Below are 20,135 nucleotides of genomic sequence, written 5' to 3' on the forward strand. Positions count from 1 at the left end.
AGTCTTCCACACAAATGAAAGTTTGTGCAAAGATTCAAGGTGAGAGAAATCATGGAGCCTGCAAGGTAGGAGGATTCAGAACAGCAGGAGCTCATTGCTGGAGGTAGAATCAGTTGGGACCAGACCAAGAAGGGGACTTCTGGTAGCTCAGAGTTTAAGAGCTGAAGAACTTTACCCTGAGGGCAAGAATGAAGCGTTAAACAGGATGTTGCCATTACAAATAAGATGGGCAGCAGACATTTTCTTTGATACATCAAATAATCTTTCAAAAAACTCACTCATCTTCCTTGTGCCATAAATCATTATGTCCAACATCTGTGAAGACTACACAAGATTCCCTAACAAAAGAAGGTTCTGGGTAATACCCAGGACAGTGCTCCTCAATAAAAATATGATGAGAGCCATATATGTAATTTTAAATTTTCTAGTAGCCATATTCTTTAAAATAAGTAAAATTAAGTGAAATTAAGATTAATACTATATTTTATTGAATGGGATATTTCTAAAATATCATCTCAACATTAATAAGTATTAAAAATACCGAGATATTTTACATAATTTTTTAATACTAAGTTTGCAAAATTCATTGTGCATTTTACATCACATTTCAATCTGGACTGGACCCATTTCAAGTCCTCTATAGCCACGCATGGCTATTGTCTACCATATTGGACAATACAGACTAGAATGTACTTTGGGGAACATTTCTCAGAATGTTTAAGGTACTTCTATCATTTTTGTGTTTACTAATTTATAAAAGTATTGCAAATCTGCTTCTAAATGGGAAAAGACACAGAGTATCTCAATTTTGAAAGGTACCCATAATCCTATACCAAAAATACCAGTTACATGTGGCCGTGTATGCTTGTGAGACATGGTCCTGTCTAAAATATACATAGCGTGGGCTTTGTGTAACAACAGCTCTTAAACCTACTATGAAACAGATGCTGTCTTTATAGCTTTATTACCTCAGAAGCTACATTTAAATGAGTACTCCCAGAACTCAGTTTTACAGGAACCCCTATCATTTCAGGGAAATGCTGGTCTCCATGATCACCTCAGTGCTCAGGCTGGCCTGCTGCTTCTCTACTGCTTCTTTCCTGTTACCTGTCTACTCGATTCTTCCCTTTTCTAAAGGAAGGAAGAGAAGGTGAAAGGGAGGAAGGGACGGGTACCTAACGAATACAGCACAAACTTAGCTTCCAGAATTTGCCGGGCTTGGTTATATCTTGCTGGGGTTTATTATATCCTATCCTTGCCTGGAAAATCTCATGGACAGAGGAGCCTGGTGGGTCACAGTCCATGGGGTCGCAAAGAGTTGGGCAGACTGAGCGACTAACACTTACTTACTTGGTTTTATTTACTGCCCTCTGCTTTTGTTTCTCAGCAAATGACTCAGAGGTCGTGACTGCCCTTTGAGTGACTCTTTCACATCACCTTGCAGGCCACACCTTAGGAAGTTACCAGACCATGAATGCCACCACCGCCCCACCTGCAGAGGGGTCCTGCCCCTCGAACACCCTCATCACCAAGCAGATCATCCCCATGCTGTACTTCGTGGTCTTTGTGGCCGGCATCCTGCTCAACGGCATGTCAGGGTGGGTGTTCTTCTACGTGCCTAGCTCCAAGAGTTTCATCGTCTATCTCAAGAACATTGTCATTGCCGACTTCCTGATGAGCCTGACTTTTCCTTTCAAGATCCTGGGGGACTTGGGCCTGGGCCTCTGGCAGGTAAAAGTCTTTGTGTGCAGGGTCTCGGCCGTGCTCTTCTACATCAACATGTACGTCAGCATCGTGTTCTTCGGGCTCATTGGCTTTGACAGATATTATAAAATCGTGAAGCCTCTCTTGACTTCTTTCATCCAGTCCATAAGCTACAGCAAACTCCTGTCAGTGCTGGTGTGGAGCTTCACACTGCTCATCGCCCTTCCCAATATGATCCTGACCAACCGGAGTGTCACAGAGGCCACACGCATGAAATGTATGGACCTTAAGAGTGACCTGGGCCTCAAGTGGCACAAAGCCTCCAGCTACATCTTTGTGGGCATCTTCTGGATTGTGTTTCTTTCCTTAATCATCTTCTACACTGCTATCACAAAGAAGATCTTTAAGTCCCACCTCAAGTCCAGAAAGAATTCCATATCAGTCAAGAAGAAATCTAGCCGTAATATATTCAGCATTATGTTCGTGTTTTTTATCTGCTTTGTACCTTACCACATTGCCAGAATCCCCTATACACAGAGCCAAACAGAAGCTCATTACAGCTGCCAGTCAAAACAAATCCTGTTCTATGTGAAAGAATTCTCTCTGCTACTGTCAGCTGCAAACGTATGCCTGGACCCCATTATTTATTTCTTTCTATGCCAGCCATTTAGAGAGGTCTTGTGTAAGAAATTGCATATCCCATTAAAAACTCAGCATGACTCAGAAACTTCCAAAACCAAAAGGGAAAATATAATACAAGAAAGCACAGATACTTTGTGAATTCCCACCTCCTTTCAAATAAAGTTCATGCATGCATACTGTAATCTTCAATTCTATAACAAGACAAAATGAATACACATGTCCACAATAGTATCATCTCTAGGCATTACTGTTCAATTTAGTGGAATAATAAAGTTAACAGGTAAGTTTCCATGCATCTTTTGTAACATCAAAGAAAAAATAATATATTAGTTAATCTTATCCGATCAAAATAGAAGGTTTAAAAGTATAATCAGTAGTCTGGTCAGTTCATACAGAACTTTAAACAGCAAATACATAGGAAGCAATACAGACAATTCACAGGTGTGTCTTCTAAAAACAAGGATCAAGTTATACAATTTCTTTCAACAAGGTCATTAAAGATCAACGTAAAAGCAGGCAGAGTTGATATGGACTTAGAAGCCAGTTTGTTGTGAAAAAGTCAAGTTTTCTCTGATTTGAAGAACCTGGGTAAGCAGACGCTGAGAAAATTACTTAAGAAATCCCCAACTGATTTATTTCATCACATTTCAAAGGAAAGCAGATATAAATTCTGTATACCGCAGCAAAAAGTGTAATTTTTCTCTGATAGCATTTTGAGGACAAGGTAACTTTTAAATTCTTTATATGAAGATTAGCTAAGCCACTTAATGAGACTGGGGTTCTGGTCTTAGAATATGTTTAAGTGAACTCTACAGAGAGAATCTAGGTAGTGGCATGGGTTGCGAGCAACTTCCTGTGCTCAATGGTATGGAAAGAAATATATACAGGCTGACTGGGGAAAAGGCATATGTACACAAACACCTCCCAGGCTGGCAACATACACTATTCTCTAGGAGCAGAAAGAAACAGTTTTCGTAGAAAGCAACTGGACTTCATAAAAAAGAAAATCTAAAATTTATGAGTCATAAATTACACACAAAATGAAAATTTACATATCACATTTTATGAAAAACAAATTTCGTATGTGCAGACATAGGATATGGCTGCTGGCTTTGTGAGTTATCAAAGCTAAATTCTTTGCTATTAACTTGCCTGAAGATATTTAGCCCAACTTTCAAATGTTCTTCTCAAACACTTTTGTATCATATATGCACTAATAAAAAATATTTTTCATAGTGTCAATTTTTCCCTTAATAGTCAAGATATTAAAAAACAGTACCAGATTTCCTTAGTCAAGACATGGGTGGTTTCTTTAGTACACTCGATCACACATGCTAATAAAAGACACAGAAAGAAGACATAGGAATACCCAGGTAAGAGTTATATAGAGTACTTTTGAAATCCTATTTGCCATTGACTTTTCAAAATAAGTATTTCTATGTTCTAGGACCTCATCAAATTTTAGACAAAAGTGAGAAGGCACATTTTAAACTGAGGAAGATCTGGGAAGGTCTTCACACTCTGTATCCACCTTCTACTCTCTGCTCTCAACTCTGGGTCAAATATTCTCTTCCAAAAAGAACAAATTACAATTCTATCATAAGCATGCCCAGCAAAACTAAGCTTGCTATAGCATTTGTCTGGCTAAATATATTTGCAAAAGAAAGTAGCTTGTTTTTATTCACTTTCCATTGTTCAGGGCAAATTATTACATATTTAGGTTTAACATGCCCCTACTGCAGCACCAGGAGAAACTGAAAGTATAAAAGAAGACAGGAACCACCAAGTAATGCCTCTGTAACCATTGCGGCTAAGCAAATCGGAAACATGAAAGGCAGTATTTTTCAGGAAAATATGCAATGCAAATAAGGATAGGTGAAGCAAGAGTTGAATAACAGCTACTGCATATCAGAATTTGTAAAGTAAAAGACCTATACTTGGAAAAGTGTAAGACACCGAAGAAAACACAAATGGAAAGATGTATGGTACTCACAAACTGGAAGAATTAACACTGCTAGCATGATCATACTATCTAAGGCAATCTACAGGTTCAATGCAATCCCTATTAAAATATCAATGGCATTGTTTACAGAACTAGAACAAATAATTCTAAAGTTTATACGAAAATAGAAAGGCCTCTGAAAAGGCAAGATAAGCTTGAGAAAGGATACCAAAGCTGGAGGTATCACACTCCCTGATTTCAAACTATACTACAAAGCTATAGTAACCAAAACAGGATGGTACTGGCACAAACACAGATATATAGATCAATGGACTAAAACAAAGGGCCCAAAAATGAACCCATACGTACACAATCAATTAATCTACAAAAAGGAAGCAAGAATATACAATGGAGAAAAGACAGCCTCTTCCATCAATGGTGTTGAGAAAACTGGGCAGCTATATGCAGAAGAAAGAAACTGGACTATTTTCCAATACCATATACAAAAATAAATTCAAATGGATAAAACACTGAAATCTAAGATTTGAAGGCATAAAACCCCTAAAAGAAAACACAGGCAGTACACTCTTTGGCAATGGTTGTAGCAATTTTTCTAGATATGTTACAGGCAAGAGAAACAAAAGCAAAAGTAAACAAACTGCATCAAACTAAAAAACTTTTGTACAGCAAAGGAAATAAACAAAAAAGCAAAAAGGCCAGGAACCTCCACGCACTATCAGTGGAAATGTAAATGGGTAATGCCACTATGGAAAACAGTATGGAAGTTCCTCAAAAAAATTAAAAATAGAACTATCAGCAATTATACTTCTCAGTACTTTTCACTAAGAAAACAAAAACACTTATTCTAAAAGATACATGCATACCTATGTTCACGTCAACATTATTTGCAACGGTCAAGACATGGAAGCAACTTAAGTGCCCATCAATAGATGAATGCATAAAGAAGATGTCAGATACACACACACATACACAGACATATATACCAAGAACAAACTGGTGGTAGTCAGAGGGGAGGAATTAGTGAAACAAGTGAGGGCTCAAAGAAGCAACAAACTTCCAGTTATAACAGGGATGTGAATGTAATGTACAACAGAGAAATTAATCAATAATATGAACTTCCCTTGTGGCTCAGCTGGTAAAGAATCACCTGCAATGCAGGAGACCTAGGTTCCAACCCTGGGTCAGGAAGATCACTTGGAGAAGGAAATGGCAACCTACTCCAGTACTCTTGCCTGGAAAATTCCATGGACAGAGGAGCCTGGTAGGCTGCAGTCCATGGGGTTGCAAAGAGCTGGACACGACTGCGCAACTTCACTTTCACTTTTCACTGGTGACAGATGGAAACCAGACATATCAAGGTGATCCTCTTGTCATGTATAAAAGTAATCACTATGTTGTACACCTGAAACCAATAACGCTATAAGACAATTATCCTTCAATTTAAAAACTGAGGAAGAAAACTTCAGGTCAAGACTACAAACAAATGCTTGGATTTAACTTTTGAAGATCATTTAAGACTTTAGTGAGAGGAATTTCCGTGAGAAATTTATCAGAGTTAGAAGTCAGATCATAAGGAGTTTATTCAAATATTGAAAAGTTAGGTAAATAAAAGCAATGAGCATTTTTTAAGAAAGAAACTTGAAGGTCCACGGCTACAATTAAAAAAAAAACACAACAATAGACAAGAGCAAAAGCGGATTAATCCAGAAACTTCTGAGATTAGCACTAGATTTTAAATTATTTTGTGTAATATGTTCTAGTTTATAAACAAGACTTGTAATACATATTTGCTGCAGCTAAAAAAATACAAATTTAATCACATTTAATCATACAAGCAGTGCTATGAAATGAAGCATTTTGAAAACTGGCTTATGGCAAACACAAGCTACGTTTTGTTAAAGTGCTTCTTTCAGGAGTGAGAGGTTAACAGGCAGGAAGGCCAGGGGTCTTCAAATAGAGGAAATAGGCTGCAAGTGTCAGATTTTTTTTAATCTCTCCCTTAATCGCCAGGAGGAAACAAACTACAAATGTCAGATTTTTTTCTCTTAAAATTCTGCGTTGCCATGACGATACCTGGTTCCACCTGAACTTACTTTTTCTCAAAACTTGAGCTAACCAATGCTTTTTTCTTATGGAAATGTTTTTCTTAAGTCATGTTAAGGAAACTATGTATTTGCTTTGGAATCTACCTTTCTTCAAACTGGTTCCACCTAAAATTAACTTTTGGCTGATAACAACTCAACAAACCACTATTCATATCAATTGTTTTATGGCTGGGGACGACACACCTGTGCCATCCTATCTCAAAAATGCATATTGTGGGAGAGGGGCCAGGTGAAACTCAGTCAGCCTTGAAGTGTTTCTTTTAATTGATTGATAGCTTTCTAACCGACATAAAACAGCTTGCTAAAACTAGCAAGAGGGGGCATTCTCCGTCCCCCTTCTGATGTCTATATCAGAAGCTTTCTCTGTCTCATTTTATACTCTAATAAAACTCTGCTATACAAAAGCTCTTGACTGATCAAGCCTGGTCCCTGGTCCCGAAGTTGATACAGAGGTCACGAATCTGATACAGTTCACCGTAAGCTATCAGGAGGATGTCCTGCCATAAAGTGGTGATCCATATGTCACCAAAATCTTGCAAGGAATAGGTGGCCAAAAGGAAGCAGCAGCTTTTACTGTTGAAAACCACTGAGTATTAGATCTTTCCTACCCCAACACACAAACCCTCACAGTGCTATTACCCAAAGGAAATCCCATGTCATCTGGGCAGATGATGATCTGTTATGTTTATAATTTGTATGACGTCTGTTGAGGTCATGGATATTTTCTGTACTAATAAAGTTAATTTTTTTCCATAGTCAAAACACATAGGTAATAGCAACAGGACAAAGGACAGAATAGAGAAATAACGGCACAAACTTACTATCAACTCTAAGTGGAAAAAAAGCTTAGTTTAAGGGTGTTTTCCAGAGTCTCTAGATTAATCTTTTAGGTGACGCTAACGTGGAAAGGTTTTATTATTTGTAAGTGACCCCACTAAAAAACAAACATTAGGCTTGTGCCATATAAGAGATTTGCTGGCTGACAGACTTGAATGTCCACAGTTGTGGGTATGGGATCCGTTAATGGGCGGGTGCAAGGGCTGCAGCTGATGGAACCGGGCCTGAGTTTGTACTATTTCGCCAGTCACCTTCCATGGTGTTAGTTTTAACTAATAAGAGGGAGTTACCTGCTCTTCTTTTGTGGTAGCAAAATGAAAAGGGATAAAATAAAAAGCAAATTATGCTATATCAGATAATGAGGTAACACTAAACACATAGTAAGTCAATAAACCAAACTTGTCTTTCTACCTGCTAAACCAGATTCTCTCCTCAGACTTTCCATCCCAGAACTAAGACCACAGTCTGCGTCCCGCCAGGCCCATTCCTCAGCGATTTCACCTCTACAGTCGTTCCCAACTGCCCATCTCTTCTGGGCCAATTCCAGATCCTCACTGCCTCTCACCTAAAAAGACTGTGAGACCCCCCAAACTTGATTTTGTCTTCCACTTCTCTCAATCCAACCCAATATACTCCAGTACCCGCAGACTCACCTGGTACTACTGAACTGACCTCTCCTCACACAACTTCCCTGAGCTCTCCACTGCTTACTAAATAAAGCAACCAAGATGGACCAGAGGGCTCCGAGATTTGGTCTCAGCCTTTTCCTCACACGAACCCTGCACACACACACACACGCTCTGTGCACCCAGACTGAGAGCCCCAAACACCCTCCCCACACCACAACCCAGTTGCGTGCATCTTTCCCCCAGCCTACCTCCGCTCCCTCACTTCTCAGAAACAGCTCTTCAACTCCTTTGGTCAAAAGACCACTTCCTGGATTCCCACAGGCTCTGACAGCCCACAGTCCACCTGCAACCCCTCAATCCTGTCTTGTCCTTACCATGCCTTCTATTCTGTGACCTTCTAAAAGCAACAACCACTTTCGGGAGAATGGAAACTAAGGAGGCAGCCTGTAGTCAAGAAATAGTTATTAGAATTTTTCTTAACCACTTGACCAAAAAACAAAGATTCACATAGCAAGGGCAAGGGAGAATTGCTCTAAAAACCTTCTCCTGGAAATTAACAACAGTGTTCATAAAATATACCCTGCCCTTTAAACACTTGTTAATCAAACTGCACAAGAAATGGATCATAGCACACTCAAGGGGGGGGGGGGGGGGCGGGGAACTTCAGTGACTAAAAAGACACAAGATAACATTTAAAAGTTCTTTTTAAGGGACTTCCCCAGCTATTACTTATTTGATAACCATGGACCAAATAGCGCAGCCACACCTCCCAACTGAAAGATGAGATGAATCATATATTGATCGGATAACACTGTGCAGCCAATAAAAAGGCAGAAAATCAAAAGCACCAGACAGGGGAATGACAATAGACTCAGCCACCCCTACATACAAATTCACATTTTAAGAAGATGCAAAACACCTCCATCCATCTTAAAAATAGCCCCAAATTTTTACCCTTCACTTCATTAAAAAGGGAAAACTGAAGCAGAATACAAACAATGCAGAAAGCAACGGGAACCTGTTAGCAGCTCCGCGTCTATGTCTCACTTTAAAACTACTCTGTCTAATCACATCTGTCACTGTCAGATCTGAAGCTACCAATCTGAGAGTTAGGAAAAAATGTCTTTGACTAATTCAAGTGGGAAAGGGGATTATCCACCTTTTAAAAACACTTTCAAAATGCAAACCTTAAAGCACAAGGACTCCAGAGAGAAGGGTGACTTGGAGTGACAGAAGCTGCTGGAGAAATGCTCCAGATACAGGCATTTGTTGATGAAAGAACAGCCTCCTGCCTGAAGATCATTGAAAAACTTCAGGATGCAAACTATTTTGAGCTGTCAACATCTCAAGCTGCAAACTCCGTGAGAAAAGTGTGGCACAAAGGTGCCTGTTCCACTGCCCAGTGGCACTAAAGTTCAAACAGTTGTAAACACTAAATGTGTGTGTGTGTTTGCAGGTGGGAGGAGGGGGATACGACTGACCTGATAGCCTCTTTCTTTGACCTGGCACTAAAGTTCAAACAGCTGTAAACACTAAATGTGTGTGTGTTTGCAGGTGGGAGGAGGGGGATACGATTGACCTGGTAGCCTGGTAACCACATTTTCCATCTAACACTTTCATTTGAACTAGAATAATTCAGTGCTGGGAACACTGGGGTCTAACTGTACAGCTTTGAACAAGGCCTCGATTTCCCTCATGTCCTAGTTTCCCCATCTGTAAAGAGATGAAGCTCCTCTATTTTACAGATTTCTTCAAAGAAAATAAATTCTCAAACATGTGTTCCTGGCTGTGACAGTGGCTACCTACCCCAACAATCTTTTTCTTTTCCCCTTCCTTATTAATTCCAAAGGCTACCATGCTATGTTTGAAAAGCAAATTTAAGAATGTTACACATTAAAAATGATGCTTCTATTGAAATACAGTTGTTTGGTACTTGCATTCAACAAGATCAAAAGTATCATTTGTGTGGATAAAGGAGAGACTACAAAAAGATCTTTTTTGTCAATTCATGGGGCAATTTACTTTCAATTTTTAAACATACAAAATACTCATTAAAGTAAATGCTTCGTCATTTCTTAAATAAAAAGTATTGCCACAACCGAGGTAGGGGAAAAACAACTTCCCCTCACTTCTTCCCACTTGGGTTTCTGAAATACTGGGTTAGTGATGATGCGCCATTTCCTAGAACGCTAAGAAAACACCCACTGACAAGCATTTGTCTTTAATGAAACAGAAAGAAGTGATTTATGGAAATTCAAATGGAACTAGTGTTAAACACAAAAACAACAGTGGACAGCAGGCTAAAAAAGAATGCTTCTTACACTGTGAAGAAACTTCCACAAAACTCCAGGCTGCCTCAAGCTCACTGTCAGCAATGAGGAAGAACACACTCAGTTTCACTATTAAAAGACTGTGTGTTGTGTTAGTCACGTCAGTCGTGTCTGACTCTTCGTGACCCCATGGACTGTAGCCCACCAGGCTCCTCTGTCCATGGGATTCTCCAGGCAAGAATACTGGAGTGGGTTGCCATGCCCTTTTCCAGATTAAAAGACTGGTTCCTCATTATTCCCAAAAGGAAAGAGAACATGGAGAACTAAGGCACTTCATCTCTTTTATACTTGGCAACCCAGACACACACATGTGCATACACACACAAACAGTTCAATATATTTCTTAATTCTATCTATACCCCAAAGTGAAGAGGAAAGTACTCATATGACTATGTCTAACTAAAGAAAAGAAAAATAAACTTTACCGAAAACCTTTGATTCCAATGTTTCTTCACACCATATTTTAAAACTAGTCACCACTCAGCTGGGCAGCCACCTGTATCTCAAATTCTTTCCATCTCACCCTCGCCATCCCCCAGTGAGTGCAAACCCTGATCATAACTGCTCACTTAACTTGACTACTACAAAATACAAGTGTATTTTTCAGTGAGTCCTAGCCAGTAATGATGCACATATCAGTGTCTTAAAAGAGAGAGCATTTCGTATTATGATGAAAGTTAACACTGGTTCCTGCTGCTGCTGCTAAGTCGCTTCAGTCGTGTCCGACTCTGTGCGACCCCATAGACGGCAGCCCACCAGGCTCCCCCCGTCCCTGGGATTCTCCAGGCAAGAACACTGGAGTGGGTTGCCACTGCCTTCTCCAATGCATGAAAGTGAAAAGTCAAAGTGAAGTCGCTCAGCAGTGTTCGACTCCTCGCAACCCCATGGACTACAGCCCACCAGGCTCCTCTGTCCATGGGATTTTCCAGGCAAGAGTACTGGAGTGGGGTGCCATTGCCTTCTCCAAACACTAGTTCCTAACCCAAATTAAATACAAAGTTTGAGAAAGATTGGCGCATTTTCCCACTAATTTCTAAGTCAATATATGTAAAAATTATTCTTTTGCAAAATGATAGTAACTACCTGAATTTGAAAGACCACCAGTGTATCTGAAACCAATGTACAGTGTCTTCATAAGAGTCCTTATGGAAGACTGTTATTTTCAAAAGTTCCCTAGATCCACCTTAAATTCCCTCCAGCTTGACAGTTCTCATTTAGTCTTTTAGAGATTTTTCTTTGGAAGAGTGAATACCAAAGGAATGCATTTTAGATCCTAGCAAAGCTGCTTCTGACTATAATTTAGAAAACTAAGAATTACTAGGAGAAAAAGAGACAAAACCAAAGTACCTACCAGGTCAATGAAGCAACAGAAACACCAGACCCCACCCCAAATGATCAGGCAACGATTTGCCCTGACAAATCACCTTTGGCCCACACAACTTACTTCCTCAAAGGACAAAGAAACATTTATCTAATTTAAATGTACACCAGAGGGTCCCTTTTCATACAAGTTATTAATTACTAAGTACCTGTCTCAATTCATTATGCTGTTGTGGCCAAATTGACAAAACTACATTGCAGGTTTACTCTCATAACTTAGAAGAACAGGTCCAATACATTTTTGAATAAAAAAAATTACCAACTATAAAACAGTGTGCCCAACATAGTAACATTTTTATGTGGGCATGCTGTTGTTCAGTCACTAAGTGTGTCCGACTCTTTGCAGCCCCATGAACTGCAGCATGCCAGGCTTCTCTGTCCTTCGCTATATCCCTGAGTCTACTCAAACTGATGTCCATTGAGTCGGTGATGCCATCCCATCATTTCATCCTCTGTGAGATTATGTGAGCATACTCCGAAAAATGTTAGAATGTGTATGTCAGACATCACCACTGGTAGTCCAGTGATTAAGAATCCGCCTGCCAGTGCAGGGGACATGGGTTCTATCCTTGGTTTAGGAAGTTTTCACATGCCACAAGATAATTAAGAAACCCTGTGTGCCACAACTACTGAGCCCGCAGGCTGCAACTACTGAAGCTGGCACACCCGAGAGCTAGTGCTCCACAACAGAAACCACCCCAATAAGAAGCCCATGAATGGCAACCAGAAAATACTCCCCGTTCACCGCAGCTACAGAAAGCCTGCACACAGCAACAAAGACCGGGCGCAGCTAAAAAAAGTTTTGAGTAATTGATTAAAATAAATAAATAAAACAAAGCCAGAAAATGTATGTAGCAAAAATGTTAACCGTGATTATCTCTGTACATAATGATTTTCCTCTTATATTTCAAAATTATTCTAAAATGAACAAAAAATGAAGATAAATAAAAAATACACTGTATCAGACTCTCTTAAATCACATATTTTTTGTATGTTAGCAGATGTCTCACAGCAGTATTAAAATTGCAACAATTTTTAAAATTATCATTTTGAAAGCTGATAAGTGTCAGTATATATACTAAAGAAATTCTGCTTAAACACCTGGTTTCTTTAACTCATAACACCATTCAAGATGCAAAAATTGGCATTCTTTAATACTGTTATGATGAAAAACACAGCTTGGGTGATTACAAAAAAACATAGGTATTACAACAGATAAATAAAAATCTTTCCTCTACAAGAACAAACAAATCTTAATTGTTGAAGAAACCTTGTACAAAATTGAAAATAACTTCTTGAGGAGGCTTTCATAAAGGTAAAATTTTTTAAAAGAAAAAAATACAGTTAAACTATCTGCAAACCACAATTTCATCTACGTCAATATGCAACATTTTAAAACCACACAAAAAGGAAAGGAAATTTTTAGTGCAGCCGGCAGTCCTGCAGCGGGCCTACTACCGCTGAAGCTAGCCAAACAGCTCATGTTTCTCTGAAGACTTGGAGCAAAGCCCGCTGAAGCACAGAGAATACACCTTCAGGTATGTCTTCCTAAATACTTAATATATTCAGTGTCTTTACATGGCAGGGAATCTATGATTTTCAGTGCTTAAACCATGTTAGCTGAAAATGCCAACATGTAATAAGGTTGCTGTGCAAGAAGGCACCAATTATTAAACTCCAAATAGATTCTCAGTGTGAACTACACTGTAATTTTCTTCTACCTGAAGACCGCATCCATCCCTTTCAGAAAGACAGCTTAATTCACACAACACTGAATACTACTTCCTGATGGGAAAGCCTAACTAGTCAGTAACTCGATTTTAAAACTGGATGGATGAAGGCTATGTTGTAGTTCTTCACCACAGGGCACAACAGGGCTCTACAAACACTGTGATAGGTAATTTCTAGAAAATTCCATTGTGACTTCTGTAAAGAACAACTAATGAGTTATCTCATGAGGGCCTAAGCAATGGGCACTCTCAAACAAAGGAAACACTAGAAATCTCTTCTTGATTTTGCTAGAATACACATGGGCACCTCAGATGTCCATAGGCTAATAATTACTTAAAAAAATATATTCATCGAGCACTTAGTTTTCAAATTCATGATGGAAAACACAGAATGCTATTATAGTATAATATAACAACTGTTAAATTTTTGATATGACCAAAAGTTTTAAATGAGAAATTTGGGCTTCACTGCAAGCTAGCCGGAGGTTCAAGAAAAACAACTGGGAGGCCCTGCATGACTCTCAAGCACTATGGAGTGAATAGTTACATTGTAATTATTTTTAAATAAATTACCCTCGGCTGGTCAGTTCCAGATAACAGTAGGCTAACTGATCAAAACTAATTAATTCTCTAATCCTCTCTTTACCACATAGTCATCTATAAAATGAGACTTTACCGTAGGAGCAATAGGGACACTCACAGAAATGTATTATATGTTATGATCATAATGTAACATTTGAAATACAAGGGCCTAGGCCAAAATCCTAGCACCTCTGTAAAGGAACAATGAGCAAAGGTGGGAGGTGGCGGTTCATCTACACTGACACTAGCTTTTGACCCAGAGAACAAAACAATGTTCAGAATAAATGGTTAATAAATAAATGGTTATTAGCAAAAGTCAAGTCATAAGGATGTCAGTAAAACCTAGAACAGACTTCAGATCTGAAGGGCTTCCTTTAGGCATTTAGGATAGGCAGGATTGGGGCTGGGAAGGATAAAGGCAGAGAGCCTAGAAAATCATCAACAAGGTGGGACCCTAGTCTGCTCCAACAAGCCAGGGAACCCTGTCCAACACCCAGGTGCCAGACCTCAGTGTCCTCAAACCCAGGGACTGGACCAAATGTTATAAATAAGGGTTCCCTGCATCCTGGCAGTCCTATGAGCCCCAAATCCTATCACAACAAAAAGTACAAAAGAAGGAAGGAAGTGCTCCCAGAACAGCAGGGGTCCCACCAATTAAACTACAGAGTTGGGCGGAAGACAGTGCAGATGACATGGAAAGACTACAAACAGGAATTCTGAAAAAAAAAAAGAAGGCTTAGGCTTAAAAGATAGAACCGAGAATTTTTTTTAAATATATCTATCATAAAATGAAATCAAAACACACAGAGCCTAAATGTCATTCATTAGTATTTAGGGGAAAAATCAAGAATGAATGTTCTATTTCTGCTCTTTTACATGAAAATTTTTAGACTATAGTTCCTGACAATAGTAAGCACTTAGTGAAGGCTTGATATTGTAATAAAAATAAGACAAGTATCATATGATTCCACTTATATGTGGAATCTAAAAATAATGGTACAAATGAACCTATCCATAAAACACAAAGGGTCACAGATGTAGAAAACAAACTTATGGTTACCAAGGGTAAAGTGGGGAGGGATAAACTGGGAGATTGGGATTGACATAAACACACTGCTGCTGCTAAGTCACTTCAGTCGTGTCCGACTCTGTGCGACCACAGAGACGGCAGCCCACCAGGCTCCCTCATCCCTGGGATTCTCCAGGCAAGAACACTGAAGTGAGTTGCCACTTCCTTCTCCAAAGCATGAAAGTGAAAAGTGAAAGTGAAGTCGCTCAGACGTGTCCGACTCTTCGAGACCCCAAGTACTGTAGCCTACCAGGCTCCTCCGTCCATGGGATTTTCCAGGCAAGAGTACTGTATATAAAATAGATAACTAATAAGGACCTACTGCAAGCACAGGGAACCCTACTCAATACTCTGTAAGGACTTACACAGGTTAAAAAAAAAAAAAAAATCTAAAAAAGAGTAGATATATGTTTGCCGTACAACTAAAATTAGCACAACATTGTAAATCAAGTATACACCGTTATTCCTCAAAACAACAATAATAACCACTATTATTATTATTATTACTGAGACACAGTTTCAAAGTGGTTTTGAACATGGCTTCTAAGATCAGACTGTCTGGCTGGGAATCCTGGCTCTACAGTTTACCAGCTATAAAACCGCAAGTGCCACTCAACCTCATGGTGCCTCAGCTTTCTCATCTATAAAACAGGGATACAAATGACCTAATTTTGTTCCTTTTTATAGCCAGGTAATATTCCATTGTGTATATGTACCACATCTTTACCCATTCATCTGTCAGTGGACATGTAGGTTGCTCCAGGTCCTGGCTACTGTAAACAGTGCTGCAGCCTACACTGGGGTGCATGTGTCTTTTTGAACCATGGTTTTCTCAGAGTATATACCCAATATATGGGCTCACTGGATCATATGGTAGCTCTATTTTTAGTTTTATAAGGTACCTCCATACCCCAATTTAAAAAAGGTAAGGGAGACAACATCTACATGATAGAAATAATAAAAAGTTAAATCAGTACATGTAAAGTATTTGGCATGGTACCAGATACAAAGAATGTGTTTGATGACTATCACTGAGTTTAGTACAGAATGATGTTACTCCTGGACTCTGAAGTCCTATCTCAAGTAGGGAAATAGGAAAAACATGTACTCTCTTTAAATGTCCCTTTAATTTAGAAAGCTTTATATACATCTGCCTTATCCATCCACTTACATATTGTTTCACCCCAAGATGTACCCAATGGATCATTAAATAATTAGGAGAATTAATGAGTTTAAAAAGCTTCTAAAGTTTTTGTGTTTTCAAAAGGATGTTTCAGAGAAGTGGCCTTCTTAGCCCCTAAAGTTACTGGTTGCTATTTTTAAAAGCTGCACATGAATTTTTTTTCTTGCTAAAACACAAAACCTTCTGATCAATAAATCGAAGGAAGGGAATTGTTTAATATTCATGAGGAGGGTGTCACAGCTCTAAGGGCATGAGTTTATGAAGACCAGTTTGTTTAACTTACGCTATACATCATCCAATATTCCAGATTTGGAGGGAACATGACAAGACTTTGTCACTATCAGAGATGATCATAATGATTCCAAGGGCAGGACTTACACACTTAGCCTTGACTGCCTTGAAACCCACAATGAAAGAAGAAAAAAAAAAACCCTAAAGTGCTAAAGTTAGATATTTTGATACACCTATCTATATATATATATATAACTGAGCTTCTCTTCTGATAACTTTGTAACCAACAATCATATACCCTTGCCCTGCTAAGTCACTTCAGTTGTGTCCAACTCTGTGCGACCCCATAGACGGCAGCCCACCAGGCTCCCCCATCCCTGGGATTCTCCAGGCAAGAACACTGGAGTAGGTTGTCATTTCCTTCTCCAATGCATGACAGTGAAGAGTGAAAGTGAAGTCGCTCAGTCGTGTCCGACTCTTAGCGACCCCATGGACTGCAGCCTACCAGGCTCCTCCATTCATGGGATTTTCCAGGCCAGAGTACTGGAGTGGAGTGCCATTGACTTCTCCGACTCTTGCCCTAGAAGCCTTTAAAATACAATCTTGGTCAAACTTCTTGCCAATACTGACCAGGAAACATCTATGCAAGCACTGTTTAAGAGAAATACAAAGCAAACCACAAAGCTATTTTAAAACTATCTTGCAGCTACACTTAAACAAGCAAAAGCAGGAGAAATTAATTTTAATAATATAGTTAACCTAATGTATCAAAAATATCATTTCAATATATGCTCAATATAAAAATTACTGACACATTTTACTAACTGTGGCACTACATGCATAAAATAGCACAATTTTACTCCGTAAGCTTTTGAAATGTGACCAGTTCAAACTGACTTGTGCTGTAAATGCAAAGTACAAACTGGGTTTTAAAGATTTAATGTAAAATATTGTAAGAATAGTGCAAATAGTAACTACTCTTTATAATATTTCATAGTAAATATTTTTTAAGACCCAGTGTATACTTTGCACTTACAGCACAAGTCAGTTTGGACTGGTCACTTTTCAAGGGCTTAATGGTCATCTGTGGTTGTAGGTTCCCAACCCAGACAGGACAGGTCTACACCATCATAATCCAGAACATCAGGCAAAGACCAGATGCTAATCCTACAACTTCTGTTAAAAAAGAAAAATGAAACGAAATTCTGATTGTAAAACTGTTCTGGTAGGTTACACAACAAAAGGCCTATTATTTAAATAAAAATCTTTTAGATTTTAGTACAATTTTCTGTCCCCTCTCACCTCCCCTCTCCACCTAGGTTTCTCCAGCATGAAGAGTTCTATCAACCTATGAAAACAAAAGCCAGGAAGCCTCACTAAGAGCAATTCAGGCTCAGCCACAACCAAACCTTTTGTTTCCTCTATTTCTCAGAAATTCAGTTCACTTATTTCCTCTACAAACTAACTTCCAACCCAACTGGTTACAAACAAGCTATCAGGATGCAAAAGTGTGAATTCAAAAATATCCTTTCTAGCAACAACTTACACGGGATTTCCCAATATCACAAAATCAGACCATGGAAACCCCAGGCTTCCTTCCTCGTAATCAAAGATGTTCTCACCAATCCACACATCAAGTAACTTCACCAATAAAATTCTAAGAAGCAGAGTGATTGAGACCATGGTTTCAGGAATATAATTGTTTGAAGAAAACAATTTCTAATTTGAATTACTAACCTCCCTTCCCTCTCTTTTTTTTTTTTTTTTAACAGATTCTTTGGAGCTTTTTGTCTTTGTTCTTTCTGGACAATCATCCCTACTGTCCTTGAAGATGACCAACAGTTCTACCTTCTGCCCAGTTTACAGAGACCTAGAGCCATTCACATATTTCTTTTATTTAGTTTTCCTCATCGGAATTATTGGAAGTTGTTTTGCAACCTGGGCTTTCATACAGAGAAACACAAATCACAGGTGTGTGAGCATATACTTAATTAATTTGCTTACAGCTGATTTCCTGCTTACTCTGGCATTACCAGTGAAAATCACTGTTGACTTGGGTGTCGCACCCTGGAAGCTGAGGATATTCCACTGCCAAGTGACAGCCTGCCTCATCTACATCAATATGTACTTATCTATAATCTTCTTAGCATTCGTTAGCATTGATCGCTGTCTTCAGTTGACATACACCTCCAAGATTTATCGAATACAAGAACCTGGGTTTGCTAAAATGATATCGGCTGTTGTGTGGCTAATGGTCCTTCTTATAATGGTGCCAAACATGATCATTCCCATCAAAGACATCAAGGAAAAGCCCAACGTGGGCTGCATGGAATTCAAAAATGAGTTTGGAAGAAACTGGCATTTGCTGACAAATTTCATAAGTATAGCAATATTCTTCAATTTCTCAGCCATCATCTTAATATCTAACTGCCTTGTAATTCGACAACTCTACAGAAACAAAGATAATGAAAATTATCCAAACGTGAAGAGAGCTCTCGTCAGTATACTTTTGGTGACTACAGGCTACCTCATATGTTTTGTTCCTTATCACATTGTCCGAATCCCATATACCCTCAGCCAGACAGAGGTCATATCTGACTGTTCCACCAGGATTTCACTTTTCAAGGCAAAAGAGGCCACACTGCTCCTGGCTGTGTCCAATCTGTGTTTCGATCCAATCCTGTACTATCATCTCTCAAAAGCTTTCCGATTAAAGATCACTGAGACATTTGCTTCCCATAAGGAGTCCAAGGCGCAAAAAGAAAAATCAAGGTCTGAAAACAATGCATAAATACAGGATTTTTTTCATGCTATAACTTCTTGCCTCACCAGACAATTAAGTGTACAAACTCCTGGGAAGGAGGGAGAAAAGAGCCTCCGTAAGTAAAAATACAGACAGAGGGAAAATGCGGCTTGGTTTACTGAGAAACTGTTTCTGAATACAAGCCCAACTGTACTCTTGTGGTCGTTGATGCTCCTTAATACAAATGTTTGTACAAAAAAAACAAAAAACTAAAAAGTCTTGTTGAACCAATATAAACCCTGCAATATCCTTAAAACCTAAATGAGTTCTATGACACAGAGTCTGAAATATTCATTAGGTATTCATTTAAAGGCCTGGAGCTGACTTCTGATAGAAATACGCAAAATACTCTCTATGTGAGTTGCCAGAAAGCCCTTCAGCAACACACTTTAAAGCCCTTTAGATCACTTTTTAAAAAAAGCGGGGGGCGGGGGGTGATTTCTTACCTGAAACCACCTGAGCCTGATTGATTTTTATCCATCACTTAAAAACAGTAACTTTTTGGCTCAATGCTCCAATTTTTAACATCTAAGTGTGTCCTACCACAATAGCTTACAATTTTTTACTTATAAAAAGGCTCGGAAAAGCATGGTTTTTGAACGTACCTTATATTCTACCTATAGGTTATAAATAACGATTTTTCTACTGTTAGTAATGACAAATTCAGTCATTTCTTATATTTATTTGTAGCAGTAAAGAACATACCCCATAACATTTTCAAGTGGGGGGGTTGTTAAGTTATACTAACTGCTAAAACTACTGTTTTGGAACTCACATCAAAGGTATGGAAAACTAGCACCAGTCAAATAGCCTTGAAATAGACACGTCGGCTCCACATTTCAATGACTTCTTAGAAAGAAAAGCAGCATGAGCTTAGCTGAAGTGTGCCCCCAGGTCCTAAAGTTGAGTTTGACCCCATGGGGGGCCCAGCCATGCAATGTGTGCAT

General features: G+C 39.0%; 3 protein-coding genes across 7 annotated transcripts in view; 2 read left to right on the forward strand and 1 right to left on the reverse strand.

Annotated features, from left to right (window-relative positions):
• The window catches only part of P2RY14 (purinergic receptor P2Y14), a 62,109-nt gene extending 58,472 nt beyond the window's left edge, over window positions 1–3,637 (forward strand). For 3 of the 5 annotated variants that reach the window (XM_018049028.1, XM_005675438.3, XM_005675439.3), the window contains one exon: window positions 1,445–3,637. In XM_018049028.1, the coding sequence (XP_017904517.1) occupies window positions 1,471–2,484 (1,014 nt within the window). In that variant the 5' untranslated portion in view covers window positions 1,445–1,470 and the 3' untranslated portion in view covers window positions 2,485–3,637. Of the gene's footprint in view, window positions 1–1,387 lie in introns of all 5 variants that reach the window. The other 2 variants (XM_013965768.2, XM_013965769.2) reach the window with 1 other exon arrangement.
• MED12L (mediator complex subunit 12 like) overlaps window positions 1–20,135 on the reverse strand; it is a 360,401-nt gene that overhangs the window by 221,795 nt on the left and 118,471 nt on the right. The gene's annotated exons all lie outside the window — the stretch shown is intronic.
• On the forward strand, window positions 13,010–19,419 carry GPR171 (G protein-coupled receptor 171). Its single transcript, XM_005675437.3, has 2 exons — window positions 13,010–13,128; window positions 18,158–19,419. The coding sequence occupies exon 2, from the start codon at window positions 18,217–18,219 to the stop codon at window positions 19,174–19,176; it is 960 nt and encodes a 319-aa protein (XP_005675494.1). The 5' UTR covers window positions 13,010–13,128; window positions 18,158–18,216; the 3' UTR covers window positions 19,177–19,419.

This window comes from Capra hircus, chromosome 1 (genome assembly GCF_001704415.2).
Source record: "Capra hircus breed San Clemente chromosome 1, ASM170441v1, whole genome shotgun sequence".
In the NCBI taxonomy this organism is placed as follows: Eukaryota; Metazoa; Chordata; class Mammalia; order Artiodactyla; family Bovidae; genus Capra; species Capra hircus.

Coding starts and splice junctions, on each gene's coding strand:
- GPR171 (XM_005675437.3), top strand. CDS start 18,217: ATGACCAACAGTTCTACCTTCTGCCCAGTTTACAGAGACCTAGAGCCA.